The sequence below is a fragment of the Apteryx rowi genome, unplaced genomic scaffold (genome assembly GCF_003343035.1).
Source record: "Apteryx rowi isolate R43461 unplaced genomic scaffold, aptRow1 scaffold_498, whole genome shotgun sequence".
NCBI lineage: Eukaryota > Metazoa > Chordata > Aves > Apterygiformes > Apterygidae > Apteryx > Apteryx rowi.
The window spans coordinates 307594-330243 of record NW_020450758.1 but is presented as its reverse complement, the minus strand read 5'-3'; the positions used below and the strand labels follow the sequence as shown (position 1 = coordinate 330243).

The following is a 22650-nucleotide window of genomic DNA, read 5'->3' as shown; positions in this document are numbered from 1 at the left end:
TGCATGTTAGTGTGTATATATAAGGAATATGGGAATGATCCAACTGTACTGGAAATTCCTGTTGTATTCAGAGGAACATTACCGGGGTTTCAAGCTATAATGTATTGGCAGGTCTGAAAGCTAGCAGGATTTCTGTGTGGTTATCATGAGCAAAGCACTGTCTCATGCTATGGAAACCATACTTTCAGCCATGCCTAAACTTAGTAGTGAGAACAGAAGACCCGATTCTTTCTCTCGGACGTTTCCTTTCAAACATAGAGCAGTTCAGCATTTCACAAACTCATCCGCTCCCAGCTTACATCAGCCCTGGAAGAGATCTTGACCTGGGGGTGGAAAGGCAATGCACCTCTTCTGCTTATTCACTGTTCATACTGCTTTAGCGGTGTAAAGAGCTTTCTGGGCTGAGAGGTGTGATTGTAGGTGCGATGACTGCAGAATAAAGCAAAGCCATATTCAAATGGCTTATTAATGATTAAYTGGCAAGCTAGGTGTAAATCACCTGAGGAGGCTGTGGAATCTTAATCCTCTGAAGACTTGTGAAAGTGTTAAATAACACTTCATCAGGGATTGGTCGGGTGAAGTTCATCCTGCCCGGGGTTTGATCCTCTCTTGATATCCCTTCCCGCACAGTTAATCTCAGAAATCATGAAAAAAATATCCAACTTTTAAAAGTCCTGGTTGAAATGAAAGTGGAAGTAGGAAGCAAGATTTTTTTAAGTTAGCAATAAAGAGGGGAGTTGACATCTCTGCCAGTTTGTATGGAAACAGGAGATAAAGGCAGTTAAAGGTTTCCATTAAAATCATTAAAAGATTAATTATTTTTAGAGAGGAAGGACATGTTTCTAGTTATGCTGTGATCAGAAGCTACAGAAGCAGCAATTTAAATCTATTATTGACATTCTATTATAGATAGATAATCTATTGGCAATCTATTATTTTACTGCATGACTCCAGAAGGGAAAACACAGACTTTGTCCTGGGACCAGAGGTCTGAATCCATGACTCTTCTCTCCAGACCTTCTTCTTCTAGGGCTGCRTAGTCAAAGACCTGGGGATGGACAAAGCTTGATGTGTGGGCTGTGCTCCTGGGAAGTGGGTGCTACTGACCTCTCAGACTGACAACAGTCTTGATCTCCATCCTACAGGATCATAGGGTGATTCAGGTTGGAAGGGATTTYGGGAGGACTCAGGTCCAACCTCCTGCTCCAAGCAGGGTCAGCTGTGAGGTCAAACCAGGTTGCACGGGGCTTTTCCAGTCTGATCTTGAAAAGCTCCAAAGATAGAGACTGCACAGCCTCTCTGGGAAACCTTTTCCAATGCTGGAATCTTCTTTGTTAGTGCACCAGTAACTGGGAAAATGTGCAAAAGGCATCACCATCTCACCACAAGGAGGCTGCCCCAGCAGAAGAGGCCTATAGACAATATCTGCTGCTGTGATTGCATCCACAGTGTTAAATAAAAGAGGGCCAAGGGGCTGAATCCAAGGTTTAGCTCACATCCAGCCTGCTCTGGTTGATCCCCTCCGTWACAGATTTGTCCTGGAGAGATCTAGCTGAAACAGTGCAAAACAGAGATAAGGAGCAAGTGAGCAGGGAGTAGAGGAGCAGTTGAGCACCCAAAACTATTCCCTGGACATCTTATTTAGCAGTACAGCTCGTGAGCGCTCTGGTTACTGGACTAACATGCTAGGGATGGGATTATCGCCTGCTTCTCATGAACACATCACTGCCTGGCACCTCCCTGCTGAACTGTAAACTGTCCCRTAAATACCTGTATCTTTGCAAATTACCAAAATTCCCTTCATAGCCAATGGAGAGAAATAGGTGCTTTGAGGATGTGAGAAACCTTTTCTGGAGAAACCTCCAAAATGTTTGAATAGCTTTGTTTGCACTGCGAAAGTGCCTCTGCCTTTCCCTTGACTCCAGAGGGGCCCTAGGGTGCAGCTCCCTGTAGCCACACGTGGGTCCCCTGTCTCTTAGCAATGTTTTTGCCGATGTCTTGTGAGCACCGAGGAAGGGAGAAGGGTACTTCACCTGCCTTACTGATGCTTCTCTTGTTCCTGCACCCTTTTTGTTCGCCTTTCTTTTCCCTCACTGAACAGCAGAATAATTTTGAGTTTCGTCCTGACTTTCATCACACTTCTCTGATGGAGCTGTCTGCAAATCTGCCAGCRCTCTGTCTTAACCTCAGGCTCCTGGGATAGAGGCGATGTTGAACAGTTTCCAGTCCAGGCCTGACTCCCATGGGACTTCATTTAATGCATCTTTACATCCTGGAGATAAACAGCAACAACTGCTTTCTCTATCTCACTTCCTAATGATGTTAGTATACGCCTTATAGGAAGCAAACCTGAACTGTACTGCCCTGGTTTGCTTAAATGGAGTGAAAAAAACCTTTAATGATGTCAAAATGCACACATCTCTTGCTTCTCCTCTGTTCGGAAACCCTATTTCCATGTTATCAAAGGCAATTAATTTGTTCTGACATCATTTGTTTGATATTGGCTATTACTGATGTTGTTTTCAGAAGTGCCTTGGTTAAAAAAAGTTTATCTGCTTTGATTTATGAGTGCTTTCTAGAGCTTGGGAAGACTTTTGTCACTGCTSTTTCTGCTTTCAAAAGTGCTGAGATAAAGTATTATTTTTGTAACTAGAAGCATGGATTATTAATAGCAACAGTCTGTCCTATGTCAGCATGTTGTAACTGCAGTCAGTGAAAGAAATAGTGACGTTCGAAGATGCTGCCTTCTGATAATAATATTAAGCACTTAGAGGAAAGAATTACTTATCAGCTCCCATGGTGGAAACAAAGTTTTATAAATTACTATAATTTCATTGAATTTACTGAGAAGATGCCAGAGAAATGGAATAATTTATAATATTAATAAAGTAGTATTTGTTCAACTGAGAAGAGAGATGAGTCCCCTCGTTTAAAACAACTCTTAAGCAATATTCTTTTTTTAGCAATGCATACTTCTGCAACAACCAAATGATAGAAAGTCATATTTCTGAGAGGTAGAAACCTACTCCTCCTCTCTTACTATCTCACACACATGAGAGTTTCTAGGAGAAAGGCTATGGTGTCTCCGTCATTCCCACCTCAGCTGATGCCAGAGCTACCAGCCTGCCATTTGCAGGGTTACCTTCTTTTTTTCCTTGCTATTTGATTGAATTTGCAGACCTTGCACACCCTGGGATGCTCTAAGAGCAGATGAGAGTGTGTCAGGAGTCAATACCGCTGGGGACAACGGCTTGGTGTCTCTCCATATCTAGCCCCAGTTCACTCGTCCATCTCATGCCAAGGTCCTTCTGCGAGCCAACCCCTCACGCAGGAGGGGGTGATGATGGTGGTCTCCTCCCAGCTTTCGAATTTGAGCTTCCCTTCCGCAGCACGGGGCGAACAGTGATTATTGCAGCTATTTCTTTACCCCAGTCAAGAAGATGGGGCAGCCCTTGGACTCCAGGGAATTCTTAAGGCCAGTTTTCCAGAGCTCAGTGCCGCACACGTGACAGTTGGCTTTTGCTTGCCATTCATGTGGATCAGACTCCAAGGATTACACTGCAGTATTTTGCTATGTCAACAAGTAAATACCGTTTCTTAAAACCAGAATTTTAGACTCAAAGCCAGCACTCCTGTCTTAGGAAGAACCCACRAAGCAGTGCACCGGGGGTCTCACTGTGTGCCCATCCGCTGGCTGTTCTCAGAGACGGGACGTTGCAGCTACTGAGCAATCTTGTGGCTCCAAAGAGAAGCATGATCCTCCCGATTGCGCATTAACCCATTAGGTGCTACCAGCAATTAATTCGCTGGATGCACAAAATGTACCAGCCCACTATCTCCACTCATTTCTTCATGGTTCAAGACTGAGCGTGTCGCACCTACGATAGATTTTCTTTCAACCATGGAGCTGCCCATCCACAAATAAATGTGCAAAGGACACAAGCAAGAAATACTAAAAACTTATTTCCAGAGATTGCTGGAATCCGGGTTCAGTAAATGGCGCCTTTCTGATTCAGTGGTTGGGTCTATCAGTGTGCATATTCCCATTAGTTGTATTACTCAGATGTTCTGGGTAAAACTGAACAAAACTAAGAATTATTGTAGAGGCTTTCATGTGGCTTGAACAATTTCAGTTCAGGACAACTTTGACTCTCTCATTATCTGTTTATCTCTCTGGTTTCTAGTCTTGAACTTCTTGACGCAGGACTGAATATGTTGTTGACCCCACTCTAYTCTCCCTCCAGATTTAATGATAAAAAAGCAACAAAAAAAAAGTAAAAGTAGTGCAAAAATTTTGCAACTCACAGTGAGCTGGTATAACGTGAGCGATGCCAGTTACTACACCTGATACCAAGAATAGCTGACTTGTTACGGTATTCTGCCTCTGAATATTTCAGGTTTCTCCCTGATTAGGCTTGGCACCCGTTAATCCTTTTCATTCTCTAACACATAATTGCACTGTGTTCCTGTACTTCGTCATATGGGTACCAGGGAAATTCTGAATTTGCTTGAGTAATGCCACCTGTTTTTTTGCCGTTGATCTGTAATTTGGCACACACTTAAAAATTCCTGAACTTACCATAATAACTGTGGTGTGATTTGTTCACTTCCAGGAAGTTTCCAAACTTCAYGAGTTGCAGGTGTCCATCAGATATTTAGAATTAGTTCTTATAACAAACAAAGAGCTGGTAAGTGTCAGCAAGTTATAACCACAGTACTTTGTTGTGACTGTATGGCTATATTTGAATTAGTCCTTCATATTTAATCCTACTTGTGTGAACGTATTACAACGATGCCTGTTTTTAGAGAATAAGGGGATTCGTTTGTCACTGATTCTCAAAGATTAAGGAAATAAAAGCACTTCTTTTGGCAGTATGCTTCCTCACCATGAAGAGCTATTGCTTGCGCTCAGCCCATGTGTATATATGAGCAAGSTACCTCCAGAAGGTCCCATCAATGCGCAGAGCTTTGCTCCCAAAATCACKGTGGTCCACTGACCCGTAGCAGTGCTAGAAACCCCATGACATGGATATGCCTGATGTGGTTAAAAGGGATTTAGGCTGGGAAAGAGCTGATACAGACACAGAATGGGTGAGCAATCAAGGCTCACCCTAAAACTGGATTTCTGTCTCAATTCTGAGATTGTAACATATGCCTTTTCCCCTTTCAGTTTAAAGTTAATCACTACAATGAAACTCTGATGTTACATCTACTCCTTTCCATAAACAACATCCTGAACACGGTGAGTGTAATGATCTAATGGTCCCGATTGCCGTTTTGCTCCATTGGTTGTCTGCCAAATGTGGTGCTCTGCCTGGGGAAGAGGTGAATAATCTGCGTTTGACTAGAGCTATTCTGCAAGAAAATGATGTGTTCTTGAACGGTACGAAACCCACTTCACCTGCTAAAAACTGTTTCCAGTGTGAGTGAAGCTAGTTTCAAAATATTTTGAAATTATCTCTTTAAAAGGCTTGATTTGGAATATACGTTATTGTTACTAAATGCTTTCTGGTAGCTCATTGCCCTTTCTCTTCATCCTCTCCTTGCTTTGAGCCTTCAGAAACAGTGGTTTTCCTCTTCTGCTTTTCATATGTGGATAATCTGAGAAAACACTGGTGCAGCAGCCATGAACTCAGCCACGAGGCAGTTGAGTTATACAGAAAGCCCTAATAAATTAGTACAAGGCACTAAAATAAAGAAAACAACCAAATTGTGCGAATAACAAGGAAAGGGCTTGGGGCCACCAGCTTTCCGGTTGCGAGGGGTGGTTTTTGTCTCGAGTGCCCACTTGACTCGGCGACCTGCTTCCAGGTGTACCGGCCCATGAAGCTGCACATCGTGATCAGCGCGGTGGAGATGTGGAACGACATGGACCACGTGACGATCGCCCGCGACCTGGCCCAGACGCTGCARTTTTTTTCCATGTGGTGCCAGAGGGACATCGCAGGCCGCATTAATTACGACCATATAGAGCTACTTCTGTAAGACCCCTTCGTTTTAACCTCTCAGCTCACGTACTGGTTGTGGAGAGATAAGCAGGGAGACATAATACTGTATTTTTATCCCCCTATTCTTCTAATTTTTACCAAATTTTTTTTACCTATTTTTTTAACTTAATTTTTTTACCTTTTTTTCTAACCTAATTTTTTTTTTGTCTTGGTGATATCCCAATGCAATAGCTTAATTAGTCCATATACTATTCAGTATGCATTTGTCATGTAAATTGATACAAGGGGGATTTTAAGTAAGTAGTCTATTAGTCTATAGTCTATAGTCTATTACAAGAGGGATTTTAGTAGGATTTTTAGTTCATAGTCTTTTACAAGAGGGATTTTAAGTAGGTAGTCTATTAGTCTATAGTCTATTCATCTATTTTTCCAGTCTTTCTTCTCTTTAAATCAGAATAACCAAATTCTCTTAAGCTACTCATTTTTCAGACATGCTAGCTACTCATTTTTTAGATATCCTAATTCAGTGTTACGTGATTTATAACTCACTACTTAAACTAAACCTTCTTCCTAAGGTGATGGTGTTAGATCTCAAACAACAAGGCATTTAATCACCTATTTCATACGCTTGCTTTTTAAGRCCTAGCAGTTTGATGCTGTTCTGACTCTTCCTTTCTCTTTCCTTTTGGGGGAAAAGAAATCTTTTGCATACTAAAATACATACCTCAAGTTTACTGAATATTTTTGTTTCAAATTCAACATATTCTATTGTCAAATCTTTTAAAAATAATTCTGAATAATTGCATTTTATTAGAATAACCCATTTCTATGTTTGTTTGCACCTAGAATCACTGGGAAGGTATAATATGCCCTAAGTTTCCTCACCTGTTGCTTATTAACTTTTAGAAAGTTCTCTAAAATCAGCGTGTTTTAAATGTCTTTTTCATCAGGCATAGAACAACCGATGTGATTAGTTATTTAGGTTTACTTATCAAAAAAGGCTGCTTTTCCCTCTTAAGTAGTCATGTGAAAGGTTATAGCTGTTCTCTATAGTGGGAATCTTTCCAGGATGATTGCAGCAAACTGATGGACCGAAATACGAATTCCTCCTCCCCGCTGAGGGTCAGTGCGCTGGTACGTGCTGGACGGACATTGCTTTGCTGAGCCGCGATCCCTTAAGCTGTGCTCCCTCCTGGTTCGAGCAGCCGGCGAGGAGGCCATCGCCCTGGGAGGAGCCTGGCGCACGCGCTGCGTTTCGGAAGATGCTGCCCAGCACACGTGTCGGTGTCCTTTCCGGGCTCAGGAGGAGCAAAGGCTGCAGCCGCTCTCCTCCCCGTCTCCATCACCCTTCGCCGGCTGCTGCAGCCCCCCGGGGCGAATGCGAGGAGCGAAGCCGCCCGCACCCAGCAGCTCCCTGGCTGAGACACCCAGGCTGCGCTAAAAACCAACAGCGAACCTCTCGTCTTCTTAAAGGAAGACCAAAAAATGAAATAATTTCAGAGCAGACCCTCCTCCTCCACTCAGAAGAGCACACTAGTCATCTCCCATCCCTCTTGCTGCAGCCCGGCACAGCAACCCCTTCTCCATCTGCCTCCCCTTTCCCGCGGCCGGCAGCCCTCACCCGTGGGTGCTGCACGGCTCCTGCCCACCACAGGGGCAGCTATGCGGGGCCAGCTTCTCGCTGCATCGCCAACGGAAGAGGTTCAGGCCACGTCAAGCATGGCTACGTGGTCGGGTGGCAGACAGCCACTGCCCATCGAATTCATACGGCAACGAGTCTATAAACCACGGCTCCCTCCTAATATCCCCGCGAGCGTCTTGCATAGCTGGTGCTTGCACGCTTGATGCACAAGATACCAGCCCGGTTGCACCGCTGGGAGCTCGGGGGGGGCTCCCACAGGAGAAACGGATGGCGTTGGGCATGTTGGGACTAGGGTTTCCCGGTGCTGCCAGYTAGGTCTGCACCAGCTGCAGCTCCAGGCGGCAGCTCCGTTGCTCCTCTCGGGCAGCTCCTGCCCAAGCCCGCAGGGCCAAGTCACAGGGGAGCTGGGCTAACTCCTGTAGGGACAAGTCTTCATAGGTGAGGGCTGGGATTTAACGTCTCAGGGGTAGGGAGTAGTGTGAATACTGCATTATTTGTTGGGTGGGATCTGCACGTTGTGCTGTGGATGCAACTCCCAGCCACGCGGCCCAAACCTGCTGTCAGCATTCTCTGCGTGTACCTTCATATATGAAATCTGTGTAGAAAAGCACAATTTTCTCTCCCAGCTGAGCAGGCAGCCCTCCATTCTGTGTGAAAAAAACCCAAACCCTTAAAGTYATTTAGCAATATTTACAGAGCAATATTTACAGATGCGTACATAAAACATACGGATATGCTTTTAGCCTTTAATACAGTCTCTGCATGAAAGAGAAATCTTGATTAGAGGTGTCAGCGATTAGTCCCAAGAGCTCAGTTTGGAGCTGAAGGGATTCCGTATGGAAGGATTTTACTTCAAGAAAGGTGCTCCTTGTTGCCCGAAACTATCTTTCTCCAACGCTAATTTAGGCAATGCATCCTGTTATTGAGACAATGTTGTTTTGTATTTCTTTAACGCTCAAAACTTTTCCGCTACAGTGGTCAGCACTACAAAGAGCTAGGATTTGCCTGGAAAGGGACTATATGCCAGCTGAACTCAATGGGTGTCGTCTCGGTAAGGAGAGACTTTGAGGATTTCTACTGCCTGCCCCAACCTGGAGAGATTATCTCATCATTGAGTTTAAGAGAGTTTGGCCATAATGTTGCCCCAATGACTCAATACTCCCATAGCGTATTTATAATTTGGGTCAGGGCAAGCGGCTGGCCACTTTAGATGCTATCACATTACCCTGATCTTGGGAATTTATAGTTTTGAGCTCTTAGCTGACACACATTTTCAGGCTTCAATTTCCTAGGTAAGTAAACTAACCCCTTGACTACTTTGCAAAAGACAGATGGCATTAGCTATACTTTTGAAYAAAAGTGCCTCTGATCGATCGGTCTCCGTTGAAATTAGCATTATGGGAGTGCTGGGAATGATCTGACTATATCAAATCTTCATAGTAAAGCTTGGGAGTTAATTCTATACCTCCTGGGGGCAGACTTTTACTGATTAACAGTTACAACATGTAAATTGGGCATCTAAAGGAGGTAATGTTGATTTTATTTTTGTCTTTTCTTAAAGAAGATGAGACAGAAAAAGAATAATTCTCTAATGCTTCCCTACAACTATTCTCTTTAGGGGTTCCCTAATTGGTGGTTTGCAAGTGCAAGTCCCTAGCTAGCACAAATTTCACAATTACTGAGCAAAACACTAAAAGCCTGATCTGAAGTTCTCTGCACCAATATACACCTTCTCCAGAAAATGTGTACCTGTGGTTTTTCTTCCCACATGCAGTTCCCTGGCCATGACACTATCCGTAATGTGATGACGCTCGCTCATGAGATGGGCCACAGTTTAGGTTTCAACCATGACGACAGCAAACAATTTCACGACAAAGCCTGTGACTGCAACTGCACTCATCAAGGATGCATCATGCGAACATCACCAGGGTAAGTACAGCTTGGTTTTGACTACATCGCTTTGGGTGAGATTCAGCTCACTGCTGTCAGCCGTCTGTCTCTGAGCCAGGCACCCTACACTCCCATGTGTCTGTACACTGTTTTATCCTGGCTTTGAAAACTCAGGTCTTTCTTGAATAGTAAAGGTGTTTTCCTTTTTTCTCGCTGAGTTCCTTAACAAAATCAGGCTTCTTTATTTCTGACTCATCCATCCTTGTCATCTGTTACTGCTTCTGACCTATCCCATGATGTCAATTCTTGCTCCTAATCARTCTTGTCTAAGCACACATCACCCTAAAGGTATATAAGTCCTCAGCACAGCACTTTAAAGGATGTCTGCACAGTCCTGTTACTTATTTGAGCTGCTCTGATGTCCTAGCAGTGCTGCCTAACATCATGCTTACCAAACCTGAGGGCAAGCTCTTATTTAGCTTTGGGTCACATCCACATTTTCTTTGATATCTGCACCATTCTCTCTACRTTACCATCTTACTTCAGCTTTTCTTCTTTTTCATTCATATTATTGTGAACTGCTTTCAATTTCTCTTATGAAAAACTCTCTAAGGAATAAGCTTCACTTTTGGAAATCATATGTATTTTTATTTTCCTACAGATCGTGCTTTGCATTCAGTAACTGCACTATGGGAGAATATTACGATCAAGTAGTAAGAAAAAATCTACCTTGTCTACTCAACATACCATCTTTGAAACCATTTCTTTCTGATCACTGCGGCAATGGTGTCTTGGAAAAAGAGGAAGAATGCGATTGTGGCAGTGATGAGGTTAGTAATTACGTATTTCACTGCAATCTACATTGTACAGTTGTGTTATTAAAATTCTGGTGTTTCCTCAGCTTTAAAAGCTCACTGAGTCATGGGAAGGAGTGATCACTGAAGAATCACACACTCAGATGAGCTCAGTGGCTTTCACTTCTGTTGACTACTCTGAAGTGGAAGTTTACCCAAATTTGGTACTATTTGCATCCAAAACACATATTATTTGTGCAAATGTATGCAGAGCATACCTGGARGTAAATTCAGGGGTTTTTGCATAACTACAGAGAGACCTTTTATAGCAGACTCTATGCGGACCGGATGGTGAGTTCACGCTGCAGAGGTACTCTGTTTGCAAGTATCCAATAAGGAGTCAATCAGGCACAGAAGAGCAGCTCCACYGCTAGCACAGAAGCAAGATCTCTCCATATCTTGCCCAAATTGGAAGGTGATTTTCTTCTGGTTGTGCTCATGCTCATAAGAATAAAGGGCTTGAAGAAAATAAAAGTATTTGAGAAGTGCTGCGGTCAAAGCGGGAGACTCCACAGAAGGRACATGTCTTTGCTRACAAGYTGCTCTAYYTATAGACAAATTATTTCCACTTGCCGTATTTCCATCTTCTTGTCTAGTTATTCTATTTCTTTTCYTTYTTCTATTATATTTACCCTGAAGTCAGTGGAAAGGTTTTGTAAGARTGCTTTTAAGAGCATTCTTGCATGTTTTTATCTTCACAGCTATAATTCTAGGAACCATGTAGCTATGACACTCAAGAAAGTTTGAGTTTCCCAGTAGGAATTCTTGTTTGCATTTTGCGTAATKGTTATTGTGCAAAGCTGTTTGTAACTTTGTCAAAATTTAGCCTTTCCACTGATGTTTCCCACATGAGAGATCTGCACACGTATTATATCCAGGCTTGACTTGAACATCCTTCACCTTGCTGGTAAAAAGGGTYCACCTGTTTTTAAAAATTATGTTAGGAAAAAGCATACAGCCCTTAGCCCCCYTGGTGTCTCTGATAGCTGGTCCCCTGACTTCTACTCTTCGTTGGCTAGTCCAGCTTAAAGTTTGTTAGTGGCTCATGCACATACACCCACCAAATAGTGAGCACACTCACACAGAAAATAGTTAGGAACAAGAGTTTAGTAAGAAGATAGGACAGACTGCAGTGATCAGGCACACAGCTCGACCACCCAAGTGCGCTGACCAGGAGCTTGCTTACATGCGACCAGACCCTTTTATCCCCTCCTCACTATTTTCCCTTGCTTGTTCCTCCCAAATCCACCTCAGTCTCTCCCTTTTCCTGCCTTTGGTCCTTCTAACCATCCCATAAAAAGCTTTGCACATCCCCAAAATCCCCTTAAAACAACCCACAATAAGTTTTATACAGTCCTACATTCCCTCTCAAATGCCACGTAGTAAGCTTGGTCTTTCCAGGAGACCTGTGATAATCTTTTTTTCACCCCTTCTTATTAGTTACCAAGTTCTGGTTGAACCTCCTCAAGGTTACACTTGAGTAGTTCCTGCATTGGCCCATCCATCAGTGTCCTGAGAGCTCTGGTCTTTGCTAATGTCTCCATTATCTCCTGTCTGTTAGGGTTTGTGCATCTGTGCGATGATGAATTTATTACTGTTCCTGTCTCTTGTCTGACTTTTGTGCTGAAAAGCCATTAACCAGCTATTCTTATAAAGCAGATATCCTTACATTCCAAGTATCCTTAAAATTATAGTAATTAATTTTGTTCATGTGACAAAATTTAGAGTCCATCAGCTCTAATACTTGAATGATTTGGGATTAGGAATGTCAAAAAATGGTGGATTACTGCTGAAAGAATTGGAGAGTTGAAAAGAGGAAAGAAGGAAAGTAGGAAAGAAGGCAAAAATGATAGAAGGGGAGATTAATCTCTTCTATTGTGCTCAAAATGACTTCTAAGTACTTTGGAAATACTAATTAGCCTATTCTAGGAGCACCACCGTGAAGCCGGTAGGCTGACTGATTAGCAGAGAATATGAGATGGAAGCATTAGTATTGAGAGAAAAAAGATGAATTGTTTTAAAGGTGTCTACTGTATTTGAATGCCTAACCATGAACATCCAAAGCCTGATTGTTTCGCTGATGTTGYGCACTTGACGCCCAAAATATCCTGGACAATGAAGATATAGGGGTCAGAAGCTGAGCACTTGCGAAGCAAACAACTAATGAATCGGCATTTCTACAGTTCTTAAGTGAAGTGACTTGGCACTATCACACACAAAATCTGTGTTGAAGCCTTAAATTGAGTATATTCTAGAGCACAGACACCTGCCAAAAGGAGCCCTGTGTAAGGCTTGCTACACACATGCAAYCAGTATTTCCCTTTGATGCAGAACTCCCAGAAAAAAACAGATTTATGGTGGAATTTGAAGAGTGACAGAAAATGGCAGATTTTTTTGTTAATCTCCTTTAATTCCATGTTTCTTGATCTAAATAAAATGATCTTCAGGGAAGATTATCCCAATAAGAAACTCTAATACTGAGATGGTATGGCATTATTTACTTCCAGGCATGCCTCCGAGAAGGTTGCTGCCTCTCCTCCACCTGCTTACTTGCACACGGGGCTGCTTGTTATAGAGGAGGATGCTGTCACAAATGTCAGGTAAGTTATAACGCGAACAACTGCTGTTGGCTTTGGACTGTAGGGTAAACTAAGGATCTAATTGCTTTTCAAAGCTATTAGTTAGGTGCTATAATGCTTACCGTCCCCTTGTTTACCATCCCCTTAGGCCCTCCGCCTGTCATTGTACTGTTAGACTTCTTGCAAATTCAACTTGTTGTTCTCTGTCATAGACTTTTGGTGGCATTCCCTAAAATTTTGCCATGTAGGTGTCAGTAATTTGGGCTAGCCCTTCTGAAAATAATTCCATTCAAAACTTGTTGTGTTTTTTTTTCTTTCTTTTTTTTTTTTTTACAGTTTCAGCCAGCAGGAAAATTATGTAGAGACATTAGGAACGCATGTGATCTTCCAGAGTATTGTAACGGGACTTCAGCCGCCTGCCCCATAGATGTATTTAAGCAAGATGGGACCCCATGTAGTGACAACGACCGCTGCTATGAAGGGCATTGCCACAACCACGAGACACAGTGCAAAGCTTTATTTGGCAAAGGCAAGCTATGTCATCCTTAGAACTGTCATACCACCTGATTTGGAATTAGCTCTCTCCTTAAGATAACAATTAGTCATGTATCTCCCCCTCTCATCACCTCTTCCTCTGCTTTGAAAAAGTCTGTTTTTTCCATGGTCACTGAAGAYTCATTGTTTACACTTTGTAAGGCAGTCAATCTTAGCTATCCGGACCAGTAACTTAAGAAAAAAAGCACTTGCGTAATACTACAAAATACTTTTAAAATACCCAAGGATTTTATAACAATAGTTATATAACAATATATGGAGAGAGCAATGTATATGTATATAATATATATATAATATAACATATATGTATGAACAATAGGGCAATAAAAAAGGGTTTTTCTCTGGCAGCAGCAGTTGTTGCAGTGCTGTTCAGGAACATCCCGTTCCCCATGTGCCTACGCCTCACACATGGACACTCTGTTCAGCACTGCCAACTGGGGCTGCTCTGTGCCCTGCATCCCTTTCTATGCCCATCCTCAAAGGCATAAAAGGGAAYAGCAGACTTAGCCACCCTCATCTGTTTGCCAGTACAGAGTCCCAGAAATAAATGTGTGCTGGAGACAGTCTCCGAGCCATTGAGATCAGTCTCACGCCTTTGAAAGCAACAGCGTCATATAATTCGTGCATCTAAATTTCTCCCTGCTCATACTTCAAGCGTGGAGGTGATTTTCTGAATGGCTTGCCCATGTCTTCTTTGAAGTTATTTCAGTTCTGTAAAAAATACCAAACTTCCCCAGCACAGGTGTCTTTAAGCTGTGGAGTGGAAGAGTGGAATTATTCTGATTGTAGTAAAGCCCATCAGCATTTGAGTCTTAGGTCTCTTTAAGACYATGTGAAAGTCAAGTAAATGTAAAGTAAACCACTTTCCTCTGTGTCCCATCACATTTATGAAAAGTCTGGAGTCCCTGGGAACCCATAATCCTTGCACATGAAGGTGGTAGCAGAAAGTCCTTGCTGGAAAAGGCAAGAACAAGGCAAAATATTTTTATCATCATTGCGACACAGGATACTTAAGGAACTGTCACGTGAGCATTCACTTGGTGCTGATGTGGCCAAGACACTGATCTCAGCCATTCCTGCAGGATGACTATGAAATCTGGCTGTTGGTTTTACTCTGAAAACATTATTCCGGATACTTGAAAATTTGTAAGAAGGCCTGGTGGAGTCATGCATTGACCACAGGCTCTTCATCTTTTTCCTTAGTGTTCTGTTACTCTTATAGATCACTCAGTCAATAYAAAGATGTTATGAAAACTCTGGGAGTTCCCTGGGATAGAAATGGTTCTGTCTTACTGAAATCCAAACCTGTGAGCTGCTTTTGCTGTCTGACAAGAATTAGTGCTGTTAAAACTGAATATAATGGTGGTGATTCTTGTTTCGGGGTAAAAGTAAGAAATGCTGACTTGTGTTATACAGCAGGTTAGAATTACAGAAAAAGAATAGGTTTGGAAAGGTTTTGGGGAGGTCTTCAAGCTAATTTTCTGCTCCAGGTTGTTCTGGATAAATACCACGGTCCATTCTGACCTGCTAATTAGTKGATCTCTTGGTGACAAATCTGCTCATTTAGTCACTTTATTCTCACACTGATCATTCTGGTCTGAAGAAGAACAGGGAGAAAAATTGTACAAAGTACATGGCAGGTGAAATGTAAGCAGAAAATTAAGAGGGCTAAAGAATTTGAAGAGTTACTTGTCAAGGATGCTCATACTACAGGGATGCTAGAGAGGACCCTGGGAACTGCAGAGCAGGGAGTTCAATTTCCACCCACAGTAGGAAGGGAGAGTCTATAACAAAGAGCAAGGTCAGAYAGTTCAACACTATCTGGACCAAATGTTATTAAAGAAACTCAGTTGCCAAAAAATTGGAAGAAAGTTTATTTTCTGTACTGAAAGCTGCTTACAAAGTAGGAAGCAAAGCATAAGGTTTAAATGGCCACTTTTCAGGACGGATAAGAGTCAGCAATGGGGTTCTCCAAGGGCTGGTGCTGGGACCAGTTTTGTTCAACACGTTCATCAGCCACCTGGCAGATAGTGTGCACAATGACAATCTCCAGATCAGTGGATGGTATTAAGCTCTGCTGCACAGGTAAATATTGTGCTGATGGTGAGAAACTCCAGGAGGATCTCACAGAGATGAGATAGTGGGCAAAAAAGGTGTCAGATGAGCTTCAGGCAGATAAACATAAGATAATGCAAGTAAGGAAAAATAATCTCAGCCATACGTACATGATGTTGAGCTTGAAACTGTCAGGAAAGATACTCGCATCATTCTCTGAAATCACCGGCTCAATGTGAGTGGTAGCCAAAGGAAAAAAAACAACAAGAAAACCTCAAACATCACTGTAGTATTGAGAACAAGACAGAGGGCATCAGTTTGTTGCTATATAAAACCACGGTGCACACACAACTCGTGTGCTGGGTATTCTGCTGTTTACATTCCAGGAAAGATGTAGTARAGTTAGAGAAAGTCTGGAGAAAGATGATTAAAATGGGCAAGGGGGATGGAAAACTGCCTTACAAAGAGAGACACTGAGAGAGAGACTAAAAACACTGGCACTTTGGTTCAGAAAAGAAAAGACTGAGGGGGATGTGACTGTGGTTTACAAAATCATGAAGGCAGTGGACAAGGTGAATGCAAAACTGAGATCCACCAAACYCCATCATGCTAGGACCTGGGAACACTCACTGAAACTAGTAGGAGATTGGTTTAAAACAGAAGAAAAATGTAGCAAAAAAAATGTAGCAAAAAATGAATCTCTGGAACTTGCTGCCACATGAGGTTGCGGAGACAGACATGACCTGAAGGTCAAAGAAGGACTTGACAAACTCATGGACAACAGGTCCGTAAACAGATGCTGAAGGGACTGTGCAGGGACTAGCATCTCTACAGCAACCCTGTTRGGAAGGGGAGAGCAGGGAGGAGGAAAATGTACCACAGAARGCAGCCAGGCTTGCATGCTYTCCTTAAATAACATATCCTACTGTACCATGAGAGACAATTAGGCTTATCGGAGCATTGGTCTGGCCCAGGAGGACATTTCTTACAGTTGTGTCCTTACTCTTGTGCTTTTTTGTTGTTTAAAAGATGTTCAAAGCCCAGATTAGAAACTTTGCAGGTGGGAATGGAAGGGGGACTGAGGGTTTTTTATAAACAACTTGGAAAAATTTCCCTGTCTTTTTCTTCATCAGCACATGGAGATTAGAAATTTTATTTCTATTTGAAATGGAAGGAGTGACTTGAGACTCGGAAATTWTCTCTGTAATGTTTCTACGGTTCATTAGAACTTGATGTCAGAAAGATCACAGAAATCAGCAAAAGGGATTGGGTTGGGTGCTGTTAGTCCCTCTCTTCCCATGAACACCTCACTTTGCTCTCTCATTCTGTAGCTGCCCAACGTGCTCCGCTGAGCTGCTTCAGGGAAGTGAATGTTCGAGGCGAYCGATGCGGCAACTGTGGCTGGAATGGGACGTATTACACTAAATGTCTAGAAGAGTAAGTGGTGGTTGTTGCTATTAAAAGTATGAAAGTACACAGTATCCAGGAGCCARGCAGGATTGGGGCACCATTCTTGCAGGTGCTGTAAAAGGCAAAAAAACAACACTGCTTCTAAGAGCTTTTCAACCTGAAATACTTTTGTTGGGATTAATCCCAACAGAGAGRCAAAAGGAAAAAAAGGAGCAGTAAAAGAAGCACAGCTTTTTGTACAACTTGGAGGCTCTGCTAGGCTTTTCTGTTTAGTTTTCATAGATAAAGGAGTGATGTACAAGCATTACTGAGAGCCTACCTGTGTCCCAGTCAAAGTAGGGAARGAAAGCATAGGACAATAGCAAGAATTTGAGGTAGTGTTTCTTCAGGATAGTTTCTTTCTACAGTTCACTTCAACTCAGAAAGTTAAGTGAAGATAGTTTCCTTTTTACAGAAAATTATAGAAATTTCTTCTACGCCTGTCCAGAAGAGCCTTAAATCTTCCCATCTGCAAGAGAAAAGAAGAAAACCACAATGTTTATGTTCTCTTCCAACATTAATGGAAGTTCAGAGCATGATTCTTCCCAGTTCCCTCTCCCGCAGTAAGGGACTATCCCATCATTCGGCCAGGGCTGGGTTTTCCCATTCAGTTAGATAACTGTTTCTCTTTTTTTTTTTTTTCCTTCAGGATTAATTCCTTCTGTGTTGCTGCCAGGGGCCCATTTGCCAGTCAGTACATCTTGACAGACATATCCAGATAGGGCCTTTTTGTAAAGAGTACAGTCCTTCAGTCGTTGCTCTCACCATTCTCCAAGGCCTCCTGTATGGTCCCATCCWGTGACTAGGACCTGCTCAGAATCACCCACATTTGAGTGTGGGTAKGGATAATCATTCAAAGCAAAGAGGGAGATTTACCAAGACCTTGGAGATTTCCCGTCCCTATGCACATTAACAGTCACTCAAAATATGCAATTACTTGTACCTAACCTTTTTTCATGATCGCAGTTCACCAAGGCAGTGCTGTCATTAGAGCAGACACCAGGATGCAATCCAGAAGTCAAGCTTATTCCCTACATTCCTACTGAGCACTACACAGGTGGCACCTGAACTTCATTTGCACCATCTCTGGCCATAGAGATGAGTTTCTGAATGAACTATACCCAATTTTTCCTCACATAAGTATCAGTATGYCCCACACTATATAAGGAATGAGCAAAACACATGAAAAGTGAGGGTCAGAAATACAAATGGAAGTGTCTCTGCAACTTCTGTGATAGACACACTAAGGGGCTGTGTCTATACAACTCCAGACACTGAGGACAACTGGCATAAAACAGTCTGCATCAGTGCTAGTCAAGGGTCTTAACCTCTGAAAAGGGCTGGCTGCCTGCAAACTGCCTAAAAGGATTGACCCTGGACAGCCCTAACCGCAGAACATGCCCAGGATTGCTCCAAGAGTGCGGGCTGGAATGGGCCAAATTTGTACTAGGGTGTTCAAATACGCTTGTTTTGCTCTCTCAGGAACATCCTGTGTGGAAGAGTGCAGTGTGTTAACATTAAAAGAATACCAGTCAGGAAAGACGGCGAGACCGTGGTTCAGACTACTGTGAACAATCATTTATGTTGGGGACTGGAATTTCATCTGGCTTCAGACACACTCGATGATGGATCAGTGAAAGACGGCACATCGTGTGGTAGAAACAAGGTATCCTTGGAAAGCTAGAAGGATATGAGAGTAGTAAGGATGAAGATTAAATGGGAGGATATCGTTCCTAAAAATGTTCTTGATCTCAGATATAAGCTCCAAAGTGCCTCTTCTTAAAGGCCTCCGTTAGCTGCTGAAAAACAGCAGCACATTGTCTCTTTTTTTTTTCTTGAACTGAGTGGCTAAGGCAACAGCTGCTATTTTTTCCATWAGAAGGGAGGAGTGGTAGATTCTCTTCTTCTTTTGAAGCTACTAACCAAAGTCAAAGTTTATTTGTTATGCATATGAGAGAATTTTAAACATTMTTCCAAGAATAGGATTCACTTCTTCCCCTTGATCCATGCAGTAGATCAAATTCTGATCAAGGAGGTGACATATTAAAATATCTGTTTCCTGCTATTATATGGGAGCAAAAACTTYTAAGAAAAACAGAGGCGCTGAGTTCCACCAAAAGGTTTTTGAAGGAGCTCTTGAGTTTCAGTTTCATTAGAGTTCCCCTTCCAGRAGAGGTAGGTCTCACACCACCAATGTGAACATTCATTCCCAAAATAACTCACTTGGAAAGCAAGAAGTTGAAAATATATTTCCTCCTTTCTCCTCTTGTCCAGAGGAGATGCTTTTGTGTCTCCTAGAGCTATGAAGATCCTTCAAGTTATTCCAAGTTTGAGCAAACAAAACACTCTCTGTAGTCCCAAGGTCTTGTTCATGATACATGGACCGGACAGGACAAGACAGGAGTTCCTGAGCCCCAAACTGCCAGGAGTCAGGAGAACATGCCAGGGAAGTAGTGCTGGAAATACAGAAAATAAGAATGATTGTGCACAGTCAGTCCAAGAGCCTGACTAGCCCAGAACCTTCCTCCAGCTTTCAGCAGATACTTACAGAAGCGTCAGAACAGAGCAGTCACATGGGATACTGCAATCCAGTATTGGCACAACCTTAATTATTTTCAGCTCCAATTATTCAGCTCCTGAGCTAGAAGACATTTCTGTGCATTTTGTAACCCTCAGTGGGTTTGTCCAATCTCTCAGTTTTTTTCTGTGTACCATTTAAATTTATTTCTTAACTCACCAGGCAGTTTCTCACTCCTTTTATGCTATTCACCATCAGTGTTCTTTCCTAATTGCTGTCATTTTATCATTTCACTCATATAAATGTCTGTTTTTGCAGATATGTTTAAACAGGACATGTGTCAGCACAATTTATCTCAACTATGATTGTACAGAGAAAAAATGCAGTGGCAGAGGGGTAGGTAGAAAACATCTAAATATCCTTTGAAAAATAGAATACATGAAGTGCAAATTTATCTCAAAAGCAATGTTAGAAGCTCAGAATGGTTCCTGGTTCAGCAACACAGAGTTTACTTTGTTGTTCACTAGTGACTGTCCTCCCAAATTCTGCTCYGACTGTCCCCAGCACTCTTAACAGCAGTGTTTGCTGGATACTTTTTTCCATTTTTCTCCTTGTTCCCTCAAAGTAAGTGAAAATCAGCTTCCACATCATAACCCTGCATCCTTCATTGCATCTGTTTGTGCTACTGAATTTTAATTAGCTGGAGCTGGAGAAAAGATCTAAAAAATGCAAACTTCACTTCCTTTGCAAATACTAAAGAAATGGCAGATTTCGTACCACAGTGGCTGCGTTTATTCTTACATAAGGCAAACATTTCAGATATTCATATTGGCATAATTATTTCACACATGGATTTATTTATAATTTCACTTTCAGGTCATCTATCCTTCATTCCACATAGATATTAATGTAGATGAGCAGAAGGACTGTCTGGGTGCTAGCAGGGATGCTAAGGAAGAACAGTAGGGAAGATTTGCTATCACCTGTCCTGTATCTGTAATATACCTAAGAACCAGTATAAAAAATTGCTGTTTCCACTTGTGCTTCTGTTCTTTTGGCTTTATTTATGAAACTAGATTGCTGGCAGTCTGTCAGCTTGTAACTGGAAAGGTCAGAGGACTGCTTTTCTCCTTCTCTGTCACCAGCTGTAGGTGGTTGAGTCTATCAGAAGTTGATGTGCCTGGTAACATAGTCCTCAACGTAGCTGGAATAAACATGTCTCTTTGCTGTCTCCAGACAGAGAAAGGTTATGGCCTTTCAAAAAATTCAAAAAATACATGCATTTTGGGGGGAAGCATTTCTCCAAATTAAACACACATTCTTGAAATTAATAATTACTGTCCTGCAGGGTTTGAGAAGTAGAGCAAATAAGTGAAGAAAACTAGCCTCAACCCTGTCCCACGCCATAAAATAACACAGACCTGGACTAATAACAAACAGTCAACCAGCCGAGTAGCATGTACAGAGGGTTAGAGAGGCTCACTTCTGCACTCCTCCTCAGTGCATGCCACTGAAGTAGGTTGGCCTCAGACCCCACAGACCCAGAATCAGGACTGTAATCCCAGGGGACTTCTTCCATCTGCTCCTGGGCTTCCCCTCTCCCGTGCCCACACTGCCTCTCAGCTCCCCAGCCTCTCAGACACAGAGGCTGCTCCAGCTGCCTCTAGGTGCTGCTCGGGAAGCTCGATTCCTCTTCCAGTAGTACTAGGTGGTGGACCTGAGACCAGGCCCCTCTGCACAAGGGTATCTGGCCTCAGATGGGGTGGCAGGTGGTCCCAGTAGCATGTCAGCTGGGGTACTTCTTCTCTTGAGCACTGCAGATTGCTGCTGCTTTCAGGGAGAGTCCTCTCCAGCAGAGATGTGGAGTTTCTCTTGGAGGTCCAGCCCCAAGGTTGGGAGTCTACACATGGTCAGCCAAGTGACATCAGATTAAACTGGTCCACAGTGAGGACTGCTGGCAATGCCTCATGAGCATAACAGGGATCCCTTCTCCTCTGCTGTCCCTTCCAGATGGTTAACGTGTGAGGCCACAGCACTTTGGTCTGTTAGGGACAGTGAGCGAGAACTGAGGAACGCAGAAACTGAGTAATCCGGCCTGGACATGACAAATAAATGCATATCCAAGGTAGTTGGGGTCTCTATCTTGTAGGAAAAGCCATAATTTTTGAATCACATGAAAGTTACAAAATAATTTTGGACATACTTGTGAAATTATATGTTGTTGTGATAGACATAGTCATATTATTCACAAGAGCAGGGTAGACTTGCAATTAATAGACTGCTAAAGTGCTTTCCAATTTTGAGATGAAAATGGCTTGAGAGATGCAAAAAGTATTCCTATCTAAGTTGGAAAAAGGCACATATAACCATCTTTCATCTTCTGTATGCTGTCGTCTCTTCCCTGCTCTGTTCATAACGTGTCTTTTAAYTGGGCCATCACCTCAACGACAGGATGAGGTAATGGATCAAGAACTCCCACTGCCCTCCGTTCACTGATGTAGCAGACATCTAATGATAGGTACAAGCCATAAAGCCCWTGACAGCCTGTGACCCTGGGCAGCAGTCTACCACCTTTACACGAAAGTTAAATATTGCCACAGCGGCAGCTAAAACACGTGAAAAAAAAAAAATCTTAGGCTACGGATTTCCTACAGCCTGTCTCTGCTGCCCCTGCCAATGACTTGTGCTGGCAGCCTTTTAGCTGGAGAAACACAGAGCCAGWGCATGACTTCTTTTTTTTCATGCCATAATATATTTCTGTTTTCTTTTAGGTGTGTAACAATAAGAGAAATTGTCACTGTGATTTTGGGTGGGCTCCTCCGGACTGCAAACTGGAAGGATTTGGAGGCAGTACGGACAGTGGGCCACCTCCTTCTCTTGACTGTAAGTGCTGTAGAGTGGGACTGTTCTGCACATCTCACTGCCCTTCTTAGCTTTATTTTTTCTTGGTCAAGTTTAGTGATCTTCCATCTATCCTTTCATATCATAAGACTTTGCTCACTCATATGACATCATTCAAGCTTCTCCTTCTCCCTTGCCATTTAGTCATGTCAGATTTTTTTTCTCTGACCTTGTCTTCTTTTTATCATTCAAGTTGTGCTTGTCTTGCCTGAATCTCATGCGACTGTTCTTAGGACACGCRTATGAACTGCAGACGCAC

The 22650-nt window shown here is 42.6% G+C and overlaps 1 protein-coding gene across 1 annotated transcript in view; it reads left to right on the top strand.

Moving 5' to 3' along the window:
* LOC112972580 (disintegrin and metalloproteinase domain-containing protein 9-like) overlaps window positions 1–22405 on the top strand; it is a gene marked incomplete at its 3' end in the record, with an annotated part of 42820 nt that extends 20415 nt beyond the window's left edge. Inside the window, exons 7-18 of the mRNA XM_026079261.1 lie at window positions 4614–4688; window positions 5171–5242; window positions 5812–5981; window positions 8566–8641; window positions 9365–9519; window positions 10142–10310; window positions 12842–12934; window positions 13250–13442; window positions 16855–16960; window positions 18455–18638; window positions 19809–19886; window positions 22262–22405. Of these exons, the coding sequence (XP_025935046.1) occupies window positions 4614–4688; window positions 5171–5242; window positions 5812–5981; window positions 8566–8641; window positions 9365–9519; window positions 10142–10310; window positions 12842–12934; window positions 13250–13442; window positions 16855–16960; window positions 18455–18638; window positions 19809–19886; window positions 22262–22405 (1515 nt within the window). The remainder of the gene's footprint in view (window positions 1–4613; window positions 4689–5170; window positions 5243–5811; window positions 5982–8565; window positions 8642–9364; window positions 9520–10141; window positions 10311–12841; window positions 12935–13249; window positions 13443–16854; window positions 16961–18454; window positions 18639–19808; window positions 19887–22261) is intronic.
* Window positions 22406–22650: the final 245 nt, after the last annotated feature.